We start from the raw sequence: 12,565 nt of genomic DNA, 5'->3' as shown, positions 1-12,565 counted from the left end.
GTACAATGCAAGAAAGAACTCGACACAAATCAAAATCGACTGGTTTTGCAACTCTTTTTTTCGGCCGTTTCTTAGTGGAATGTAACCTTTTCTAGTGCAATGGTTTACTATAGTCTTCATGTGTATCATATTTCAGGGATTCAGTAGTGAACACCTATTCATGCCCTACCATTATCTCCGCAAGATAACACCCGAATAATGGTAAAAAGTGTATAACATGCCTTCCTGTCAACTACGATATTTTTTTAGAGAGTACAGCCCTACATGAAGCGATCATTTAGTGTATTGTAACCTAGTATCAGTTAGCATCTTACATTCACATCAGTTATCATGTTACATTCACAGTAGTATCAGGTAGCATGTAACATTCATAGTAGTATCTGTTAGCATGTTACATCTATGGTAGTATCAGTTAGCATGTTACATTCATGGTAGAATCAGTTAGCATGTTACATTCACGGTAGTATCAGGAAAAATGGCCTCATGGATCTTTGATTTTTATCAAGGAAACTGACGTTGAGCTCTCAATTTTTATGAATAAAAATAATCCAATATTGTTTTGTTATGATTAAATGATGTCAATTAAAGGCATAGGCGAATAAATGCTGTAGAAAGATTGGTGGAGTTTAGAAATATATATTTCTTATGTGTTTTTCCTTTAAAAAAATAAAATAAGTAAGATTAAACAAGAACAAAAAAATATATTTTCTATAGTAATTTGTTGTTGAATAAGCCATGGACAGGAGTAAAAATGCTTGTTCACATGACTTTTTCAAATGCATCCATACTCCTGATCATGGGTTATTCAACATCAAACTATGTTAGAAACACATTATTTACACTTCAACACCGTTATTTCGAACACCGATAATCCGAAGTCACTGTTATTTCGAAGTATTTTTCGGGTCCCGATTTTGGTTTTCCTTTGTTTTATGTAAAATTTCTTTGTTAATCCGAACTTTGTTAAACTGAAGAAATCGTTAATTCGAAGTGATTCAGTCGGTCCCAACACTAAAATTCGCACCTAATTATCAATCGTTAATCCGAAGTCAAAACTGCAAAATACTGAGCGTAATTTCACACCTTTGTCGTGGCGTGTCAAAAGCCGATAATTACACCTTTGTAGTTTGCGCGAACGCCGGTGTTCAGAGAGACATCGCATATTAGATAAAAAAAAGTTAATTCATTTCCGAAAATGTATTTATATGTATGTATGTCTGATAATGTGTGCTATTCGTTATATTTCATATGTTCTGCAATTAGACAAAAATAAAAACAAGAAAAAGAATCGTTTTATTCCTCCGTTTGTTGCAAGTGGAAATCTATTGCTATCTGACTAATTTACGCTTTTAAGTAAGCGTGTAACCAAACCATGCAAATTCCACAACGTTTTATTTTTACAGAATCAAAGAAGTCTTCTGTCAAATGTTTATTTCGAATTATCGTTAATCCGAAGTTTTTTTGACGGTCCCGATGACTTCGAAATAATGGTGTTGAAGTGTATATCACTATATATTGATATTTCACCATTTTTAAAGTTTTTAAACTGAGATATTTATTTCACATACTGGTCAAACATGCATACTTTTTCAGAAAACCCCAAAAAACCTGAAGACAGCCATGACATCTTTTAGACAATCAACTGTGGTTTGCCTTGCCATAGCAGCTGCAACATTATTCAGCATTGTAGGTGCACAGCAGTGGAAGAACACTGGTGTTCTCCCAAATCAAGCCAACCAAGCACCACTTCTTAATCAATTAAGGAACAATCGTCAGTCCAGAAATCAAGCCAGCCAGCAGGATCTTTTCTATCAACTGATGAACTTGTATTTAATGAGCCTGATGGATCATGACCCAGTGTCACATCAGCCACATCACCCACGAGAAGTAAGCAACCCACATGCCGACATGATGTCAGACCTATTTGACGGGATAATGCCAATGTTTTGAAATACTATTGGAACAGTTTGATCTGTATTGAATCTTGATTTGAAAATTTAGTGGACCAGTTTAATAAGTGAGACCAGTTTTTTATGTACATTATGCTTATTGCACCTTAAGATTTGAAAATGGTACACTATATTGAAAACATTCCTTAATATTTGCTGTAAATACACAGTTATCTTAATAAACAAAGAAATTATGATTCTTCTATTTGAATGTCATTCAAATTTGTCCATCAACTTTCCTTATTTATCACCTCAGGACATTAAACATTTGAGAAGTGTTCTGGGTAAACTGGGCTTAATACATGTGCGTAAAGTATTGTCCTAGATTGGCCTGTGCAGTCTGCACAGGCTAATCAGGGACAACACTTTCCGCTTATAATGTCTTTTTTGTTTACAAGAAATTTCTACAAAACAGAAAATCTAGTTTAGGTGGAGAGTGTAGTTCCGAGACCACATTTTACGCAAAAACCCAGTTTTTCAAAGGGGGACATAAATATGGCCTCTGGATTTGTAACCATGTTTTCTTTATTTATCACATGCTATACCCTGTTTCCCATGTAATACAACCATTATATATTACACATGTGTAATACAACATTTTTAAGCATTTTCATTGGCTTAGTTTGCCTTTATTGACCAATCGCATTTTGTTATTTTGCTGAAATGACGATGCAACGTCAAATGACATCACAAAATGTAAACAACATTCGGGATTTATCATTATGTTTGCTTAAATATTTATTTAATTTGCTCATTTAAAAGCATGTGATAAAAAAGATCTGACACTACTTGTCATATCATACCATATTTTATTAAACTCGTCCAGGAAATTCGTTCGCCAAAGGCTGGCTTACTAACAAATTTCCTGAATTCGTTTAATAAAATATGATATGATATGACAACTCGTGCCAGATCCTATGTATATGACATGGTGACCTAGTTATGGCTGCACCAGACCCGAATTTCAATTTGGCTTAGATATTGTTAACTCTTTCAGTGCGGGAACCGAATTTTGAAGGCCTGTGCAAACAGTTTGGATCCAGATGAGACGCCACAGAACGTGGCGTCTCATCAGGATCCAAACTGTTTGCTATTCTGATAGTATTCTTTGAAAAAAATCCAAGAAAATGCTAATTTTAGAAATTTAGCAGACAACATTTTAGCAGACGACAAATTTCCCAGCATGCAAAGGGTTAAGATAAACATTCTGACTATGTTTCATTAAGATTGATCAATGAATTTCACCTCTAGAATAGTAAGAAGGATTTTCTATCATTTTAACCGGCTACCTAGTTTTCAGAAGAACCAGACCCAGTTTTAAACTCAACAAAGATAATGTCAAGATAAACATTCTGAAAAAGTTTCATCATATTAATTGAGTCATAAATGTGGAAACAATATTTGTCTAAGATGTGACATGACCTAGCTACCTTGTTTAAGGACGCAAGTGACCCAGATTCAAAGTTGTTATAATTATATATTTTCAAGATTGACATTCTTACTAAGTGTCATAAAGATCCTACATAAGTTGTGTCCTCTTAAGTGTCAACTAACTAAAAGTTGATAAATTAACACACATCACATGACAATCTATGCCAAACTTAGACTGACCACAATAGCTCAAATTATGAAAATGTAAAGAAATCCCAAAAAACATATATTGGCCGTGCTCTATAAAAAGGGGCTTTAAATCCCCTTTTCACAGAGCGCAGACCTTTTAAATCTTTCAATTAATAACTAATTTAAAACAAAATGTCAAATCTAGGAACAATTAAGTCCATTTAAAGAACTCAAGCACATGTAAGTAGCTGAAAGCACACATACCAAGGTCATCAGCAACAATGAAGACTATGTTTGGTGGCTTGCCATCAACAACTGCAGTCCCGAACAACATCATCACACACGTAAGCAACATCAGAAGCACCTGTTGTTGATGCAGTGATTGGTAGCTCCCAGTTATTGCCGGTGCTTGGTGTTTCGATCTCTGAAAGCTCCCAGTCATTGCCAGTGCTTGGTGTTTCGATCTCTGAAATCGAAAATATTTAACAAGCAAATTATTAATTTGTTCCGTCAATCACTTCCATTAAAAACTTAATTACATCAATTCTCAATTAATGTATGCAGTATGTGTTTCCAAGAGTAAAGAAGTAAAAAACAACAATTTCACTTGTTTTAAAAGTTTCATTAACTTTTGAAGTTTGATCTAAAAGTCTACATTACCACATACTTATCAGACATTGATTTTTGTTGGCCTGAATCTTACTCATTGCATGGACAAGTTTGTTACTGTCGTCATTTTAATAATAGTTTAAACAAATTAAATTGATTTGAATTAACATTTTTTATTGTTCAATAACTGTTCTTTAAATTGGCACCACAGTGCATTTCAATCAATCACAAAACGTATCAGCAATTGTTTTATCCTCCTAACACACGTGAATAAGTCACACAAATGGTGCCACCAAAACTGAAGAAATGTGCGTAACTAAAATATAACTGTAAGCGCACCTTCTGTTGCAGTTTCAATTCACATCATATTAGTACAGTCCCTGGGCACCTCCAGTGTGCAAAAAAGAGTGAAAGCTGATTTATATATCATTTTTTAGGTAAATGTCTGAAGTGTCAGAAAATTTTAGGTGGACATGCCGCGTGATGGTAGGTTTTTTGTAATCCAAGATGGCGTCCAAGATGGCCGCCAAAAATGATAAAAAAACAGTTATCTGTTTTTCAGTCTGAATTTTCTAAATTTGAATAAGATTATTATTTTTTCTTGAATAAACAATGGAAAACATGTTTTTGTCGCAAAATATGTCACTTTCCGCCATATATTTTGACAAATATTTAAAAAAATGAAAAAAAAGTATCAAAAAAATGCGAAAAAAGACATAAAAATTGAAACTGAGTGCAAACTTTCAATTCTGTTGCTTGTAATTTTATAAATTATTTCAATTTAATACCTGTTCAGTGTACGGGCATCAATACTCTTTACATATATGCTGTTTTCATCTAAAACGGACACGGCATTGTTAACTTATTCCAATTTAAAGGTGGGTGGATTAATTATAAGGATTAGTCAATTATGTTTGCAAAAACTACATTTTTTTACCTTTGTTACAACAATTTTAATTCAGAACATAACGCATGATTTTATGTTTTTTTCTTAAAACATTTTTAGACGATATGAGTTCTTCTTTTTCTAATTATGTAATTTCTTGTGTTTGGTTGCCATGGTAACAGTTTCGAAATACTTCTATTTCCAGTTTAAGTGCTAAAAGTTTCCAATAATCGCTTTTTTATAGTGTTATGCTATTAAATTACTTTATCGCAAAAATATTTCAAATGATATCACACACACACGATTTACGATGTTTAGTAAACTGTACTAGTATTCGGATATATTGAAATTGGGATAGCATTCAAATTACTGTTGACTATTCCATTGGTTTTCGATATAGGAGACACACTTTTATCCTAAATAAGGTTTCAAATATACGATTGACATAGAATCAATGGAGTTTATTAATGGATATCACATTGAGTAATTGCATAATTTATAACAAGCGTGTGTAAATCTGTTACAGATAAAAAGTAAATCTGTATAAAAATTGTATAACGATCACCTTATAATTACAATATACAAACAATGGAAAAATAAAATACTTCATTTACCAACGGTTCGATTAATGCAAACCATAGCTTGTGTACATAACTGTGCTGTTATCGAATTCGACGAAGAGCCATGTACACGCATAACATTTTACACCACAAGCTAGATACAATACAAATATCTTGCTTTCAAGCTATAATCAATGTAAAATTTACATATCAACAAATGTGCACGTACTACAAATTTGCATTGAATATGTGAACATGAGGAAATCTGTAACAGAGTCAGTCAAATATATAATATATAGCATTATATTTTTTACATTCTAAATAATCACAATACAAAGAAGAAATATAACTTGAGTCACCAACAGTCGGTCGTCATTATTTTAGACTATACCATAATCTTAATTAATAATGTAATGTTTACATAATTAACTATGTATATTAAGATTGCAACAGAGGACAGATATATGTATATGACTGTATAATTATCACAATGTAATCACATTAAGTAATAAGACAAAAATATCAATCACTATAAGTAATAAGACATAAATTTATCAGGTTTTGTATATCTAGCGAAACACACCTTTCTTGTAAGGACTATACCTTTATCATTATAACTAATGCAATATTAATATGCATTTAAATATTTTTCCCACATTGCAACAGGTGATAATTTTGCAAAATTTGTAACAAGTATTTGATTGTATAATCACAATAAACAAAAAGAAAAAAACATTTCATTCATCATCGTAATGTATAACTTACGCAAAAAAGGAGTCAGTTACCGTGATAATTCTTGTAAAGATTGCATGTTTAAACGAACTACCCGTCTGTAGATCTGCCATAGTCATTAGCACTTTTCTATGGAATTCCATAGAAAATATTATGGAATTCTACGGAAATCGATGGAAATCCATGGAATTTGATGGAATTCCATCCACTTGCCAATTTTCCATCTGAAGCTGTTATGGAATTCCACGGAATCTTGACTAAAATTCCATGCATTTCCACGGAATGTATGGAAAACACCATGGAAAGTTGGACTTAGCCATTTTTTTCAACGGAAATCGTTATGGAAAATAACTTATACATTTTCTTGGATGGAAATCAATGGAAAATAACTTAGAAAATTTTCACTGATTGTCTGAAATGTATTTGTAGTTTAATACATGTATGCATTTATTTGCATCATGTATTTTGTATTTAAAAGAAAATGCAATAAAGATAATTATAAATTTGTTCTAGAAATTGGAACAGTTCTGGAACTGTTCCATATTTGTGTTCTAAAACGTATGTTCTGGATTTGTTCCAAAACAGTTTTTTTAGAATAAATCCAGAACATTTGTGGAAAATGGCTTAGGACTGAAACTGTTCCAATAATTTCAACAATCTTTTTAGAACATTTCAAGGACAAAATATGGTTAAAAATATCTAAAAATGTTTTAAAATGTAGTTCTAGAACACATCTAGAATGCTTTAAGAACCAGTAAGTTCTACAAAAGTTCTTATGGGGAATAAGAACACATATAGAACACCTTACACATACAAATAGCCAAATAGACTTCATAGTAGCAACAGCAGCAGCAGCAGTAGTAGTAGTAGTTGTAGTAGCTGTATTAGTAGTAGTAGTTGTTGTTGTTGTTGTAGTAGGTGTTGTTGTTGTAGTAATTGATGTAGTAGCAGTAGTGTTTTTTATATCAGTAGAGGTTGTGGTGGTAGTAGTAGTAGTAGAAGTAGTAGCTTTAACAGTTTCTGTAGCAATAGTAGTAGCAATAGAAGTAGCAGTAGTAGCAGTTGTTGCTGTAGTAGCAGTTGTTGCTGCTGCTGTTGCTGCTGTTGTTGTTGCTGCTGCTGTTGTTGCTGCTGTTGCTGCTGTTATTGTTGCTGTTGTTGTTGGTGGTGGTGTTGTTGATGCTGTAGTAATTAAAGTAGTAGTTCTGCAGAAGTAGGAGTAGTTGTTACTTTCAAAGCAATTTCAACAAGTTTAAATTCCTTAACCCTGTCCAAGTGGTATACACACTGTTTTTTCTCAATATCAAACTCAGCCAGTCCAGGTTGTCAAATAACAATCTATCTGATAAGCCAAGCATATGTTTTACATCAGATGTTGGGTATGTTTGCTGCAAATCTATTGGTTATAAGATATAACAGCCTTTTCTAATTGGCTGAATTCAAATACAGAAAGTTTACCTGTTAGATTGAAACATGAAACATGGTGGACAATGTACTGGTTTAACTTGTTAAAATAAAGTTAAAGACATTTAACAAACAGAAGAGTCATTAGTTTTTCCATTTAAACACTTTCTTAAAATACTTATGTATTTATATCATTTGGAAAGTGACATGAAATATTGCTAAAGAGTGATGCATACAGTGTTTGAGCAGTCTGTCTAGGAATAGAAAAACAACTGAAGGTTTGTGATTTTTATTATTTCTAAATATTCCTTTAAATTTAATCTTCTTATGACATTATTGTAGACCCTTTTATGTGATATTTGAGGTTTTAGTATGGCAAATATTAGTTTAAAAGCAGCTGTCACCCAAATTTTCACTTAGTGGAGTTTGCAGTTTGAAAAAGGAAGTAATAAGACCTATGTGGAGAAATTAATAACGTTGAATGTAGTATCGGAATTTTATCATGCAAGGTTATGGAACTGCAGGCTAAGGAAGTTTTTTACTGTGCATGTTGAGCACTCAATGCTCATTAATGGTGTTAATGTTTATTATTATCCCCCGCCATAGGCGGAGGGATATTATTTTGGCGTTGTCTGTTCGTCCTTCCATCCTTCCGTCTGTCCGTCTTTCCATCAGTCCGTAGTCATATCTTGGAAGTGCTTTGGCAGATTTCACTGAAACTTGGTATGAGTATGTATATTGATAAGAGGATGATGCATGCCAAATGGCATTGTACACCATTAGTTAATAACAGAGTTATGGCCCTTTGTATCTTGAAAAAATGCTTTTTGCGTGTCCAAGGCCATCTCCTGGAAGTGCTTTGGCATACATGCCATAATTTTTTAGGTCCAAAGCGGGACATTCCATAAAAAATTGTCGGGACATTTGACCAAAAAGCAGGACACCTAAAACGATCTATCATTCCACGTTTACTATAGTCAGTATAGTACTAACAAAAACTCTTGATACTTTTATTCAAGACATAAAACATCTGATATGAAGCATGAAATCTTAAACATAACAATAACAGTTTTATTAAATTAGACAATAGCAAACAACGAAGATAATATTCATCTGTTTAAGAGTACAAAATCTAGATCATTACGACAACAATACTCATTATATTAATTTCAATGGCAAACATTAACGCAGGGGAGGCTATCCAGTTGACTGAAAGTACGGGTTACAGTACACTATCTACCGAACAGTTACATCAGTTACACACGGAATGCGCGGCCGTACACATTTCCGTATTTTGTTTTCTTCCTATATACACAGATTAAACTGAATTGTGAATTGTCAGGCGCTGTATTGGGGTAGTGTCAAACTGTCATGAATAACAACACGTTGTTTTTATTACAATAACACAAGACGAGATGGGTAACTCTTTTACTGTTTGTTGCGATGTTTTTTTAAGCATGTGTCCATGCGCAGTTTGTTACTTGTCAATTGCCGCGGCTTAATTGGAGTAGGGTCAAACTGTCATGCATAGCACCTCGTTGTTTTTAGCTTAATTGGAGTAGGGTCAAACTGTCATGCATAGCACCTCGTTGTTTTTATTACAATTACACTAGACAGGATGGGTATCACTTATTGGACTGTTTGTTGCGATTTTGGTATATTGCACATTCGGAATATCCCGCTATATTGGAACTAAACATTGAATGTAAAAGACTCATTTATGACGTAGCGTTAATTTTACAAAACAATTGTTTTGTAAACCGTTTCAAACAAATACAAAATAAACACATTTTCAACATTTATTTCATTATAATAAAACTATCGATAGCAATAAGCGACCACTATCTTGAAGACCACCATGGTGTGAATGCCTGATGAAATCAATAATTAGCCGATAAATCGCTGATAAGGTGTCATAAACAACACTGGTACACACGATAAGTAGAATCGGATTGTTAATTGGAGGGCAATAAAGGGATTAGCGGTGTTAAGTGTTAGCGAAACAGAGCTTGAATAGCGAATTTTATTGGGAACCTATACACCTTACATCGTTTTTTACGAATGTCGGGACAAATCGTCTCATGGCGGGACGGCGGGACAAAGGGCTCAAAAGCGGGACTGTCCCGCCGAGATCGGGACGTATGGCATGTATGGCTTTGGCGGATTTCATTGAAACCTGGTTCGAGTATATATATGGATAAGAGGATGATGCACGCCAAATGGAATTGTACACCATCTGTTAAAAACGGGGTTATGGCCCTTTGCATCTTTAAAAAATGCTTGTTTGAGTGTCAAATATAATACTTATGTGTCCAGAAGCATGTTGGCGGGGGATATCAATTCAACGTATTTGCTTGTAAATAAAAAATTAAACCAATGGAATTGGTTTTTAGGTATCTGAGTGTGCATTTTCATACCAATAGAATAACACATCATTCTAATTATAGCAATAATAAATTTGTACTAATCATACCAACAAATTAAGTTATGCTTAGTGCTTTGCGATGTATTCACTTTGTTTTTAGTTCTCTTTCTAAAGACTATTTAACAACTTAATATTTAAAACAATTCATGAATTATGTTCCCTATACATTTTCATTATGTGCTTTAATTACCATTGACCAGTTGATGGAAGATACTGCAGAGTTTGGCAGGGAAATAATCCAACAGCAAAGCGGCTCTTTAAGCGCATTTACCTAGAGGACTTACAGGGCCACAAATTCATGGTAAATATTGTCATGCCCTGGGCTAGATAAATTATTTAATGTTAACCACATGAAAGTATTTTGTCTTTTTGGAATTCAATATATTAGTCTAAGTCATTTACACTTTTCTGGATCCTGGGATAACTTTAAAAGTTCTAAGTATTTTTTCATGAAACTTGAAACATGAACAGATGACAATAAGGACATTTTGCACGTTATTTCATGTTGTTTATAATGCAAGAATTCTGGTTGCTATGGCAACAATATATTTAACAAACTTAATTGTGAAGTTTAACAGGTAGGGGACCATATTGCTTTGCAATCTCTTGTTATAGTTTGAATGTAAATAACTCTTTGCTTTAGACATTTTTATGATTTTTTATTCTGTAGAGCACATGTGAGCAGTATACAATGTACCTCATACCAAAAAGGACCTGGAGGCAGTGACTGGTGTTCAATATTCTCAGAAGAAAAGGAAAATGGCAGTGGAAGACTTGGACAAACATTTTTAGCCTCTGTGTTAAGCCTGGCAGTCTGTGGCTGGTGACATGTTTTATTTTGGTTACTTTTTGTATAAAAAAGACCAGTTATTTATTTTGTGAATTGTATTTTGTGTTTGTTTTTTGTCTTAATTTATTTGTTGTTTTTTTTAATTTAGGAATTAGCAACTTGGATAATTGAATTAAGTCTGTGTTCAACAGTACTGAGCATAGTATAATAAATAACAAATTTACAACAGTTGTTAATTTGTTATGTATTATTATTAACTATGCTCAGTACTTGAATACTGGCTGTCTGCATAGGAATTTGTTTTCTAGAAAGTTGGTTTCAGACTTAAATATTTGAAGTTAACCTTCGGAACTTTTCTAGAATTATACTGGAACACATCAACTAGAACTGAACTTCTGTAATCGTACTGAAAGTGTTCTAGAATTAATAAGGAACAGTTGTTGAACGTTAAAATTTATGAGAAAAAACTCTAGAACAATTGTGCGTGATGTGTGTGTGCATGTAATTGTGTGTGTTTATGAACATATGTGAGAAAGGAAGTATACTTGTCATAAGAGAAATGTAAAATTCTACTTCTATGTTTTATATTGTGCCTTTTATAAGTTTTTCTGTTCTCACCTGTATATGCGTGCATGTTTATGGATGTGTTTTTGAATGTGTGCATGCATGCCTGTGGTTAAGAGAGTTGGTACTTTATGAAAATGTAAAACCACTCATTTTTGAATATGTACTGTGACTGCATGTGTGTGGTTAATGATTGATGCCAGATCTTGTTTTTGTTTAACTTCTATGATGAAACCTTTAGTTACATTCACATTTGTTTTTCAAAATCAATAAAATGCCTTTGATCTATAATCTGTTGTTTTTTTCTATTTTATTCCAGCTTTTTATTAAATTCCATAGCTTTTCACGGAATTCCACGGCATTCTATGGAATTCCACGGCATTCTATAAAATTCCACGGCATTCCGTGGAATTCCACGGCGTTCCATGGAATTCCACGGCATTCTATGGAATTCCACGGCATTCTATGGAATTCCACGGCATTCTATGGAATTCCACGGCATGCTATGGAATTCCACGGCATTCTATGGAATTCCACGGCATTCTATGGAATTCCACGGCATTATATGGAATGCCACGGAATTCTATGGAATTCCACGGCATTTTATGGAATTCCATCCCATATCAAGTCCCCCTTCTGTTTTTTTTTCACTTTTCCATTGATTGCATGGAATCGGATGGAAAGTTAGTGCCAATACTCCACGGAATTCCATCCAACGATTTCCATAGAATTCCATATGATTCCACGGCAGATCTACAGACGGGTAAACTATACATGAACAAAACCATGACGTTTGATATGTTTGACATTATGTTCATTTCAAATACTTTAACGTCATAAATTAATGAACTATATGTCAAATATGCACTATGAAGTGTAGTACATGAATCTTAATTTTGACAACGAGTTCTGTCAAAAGATCATTTGCGATACATTCAATTTATAGAGTGCAACCCCGAATAATCACTATTGTTGGATGCTGTTGAGTTTACAATACCATTGGTACTGAAAGAAGTACATGTGGGTTCTTGCAGCAGCCATCTGATTTCCCACTTTTACACTTGCAGTAAATACAACAAGGTACAC

The 12,565-nt window shown here is 33.5% G+C and overlaps 1 protein-coding gene and 1 long non-coding RNA gene across 16 annotated transcripts in view; one reads left to right on the top strand and one right to left on the bottom strand.

Annotated features, from left to right (window-relative positions):
• The window catches only part of LOC127882103 (arylsulfatase I-like), a 147,414-nt gene that overhangs the window by 53,479 nt on the left and 81,370 nt on the right, over positions 1-12,565 (bottom strand). For 13 of the 15 annotated variants that reach the window (XM_052430543.1, XM_052430547.1, XM_052430549.1 and 10 more), the window contains one exon: positions 3,774-3,975. In XM_052430543.1, coding sequence (XP_052286503.1) covers positions 3,774-3,951 — 178 coding nt within the window. In that variant the 5' untranslated portion in view covers positions 3,952-3,975. The remainder of the gene's footprint in view (positions 1-3,773; positions 3,976-12,565) is intronic. The other 2 variants (XM_052430557.1, XM_052430558.1) reach the window with 1 other exon arrangement.
• On the top strand, positions 7,860-10,947 carry LOC127882114 (uncharacterized). The gene is made up of 3 exons (XR_008050412.1): positions 7,860-7,978; positions 10,326-10,426; positions 10,796-10,947. It is a non-coding gene; the product is annotated as an uncharacterized LOC127882114 (long non-coding RNA).

This window comes from Dreissena polymorpha, chromosome 5 (assembly GCF_020536995.1).
Source record: "Dreissena polymorpha isolate Duluth1 chromosome 5, UMN_Dpol_1.0, whole genome shotgun sequence".
NCBI lineage: Eukaryota > Metazoa > Mollusca > Bivalvia > Myida > Dreissenidae > Dreissena > Dreissena polymorpha.
This window is presented reverse-complemented; position numbering and strand designations above follow the sequence as displayed.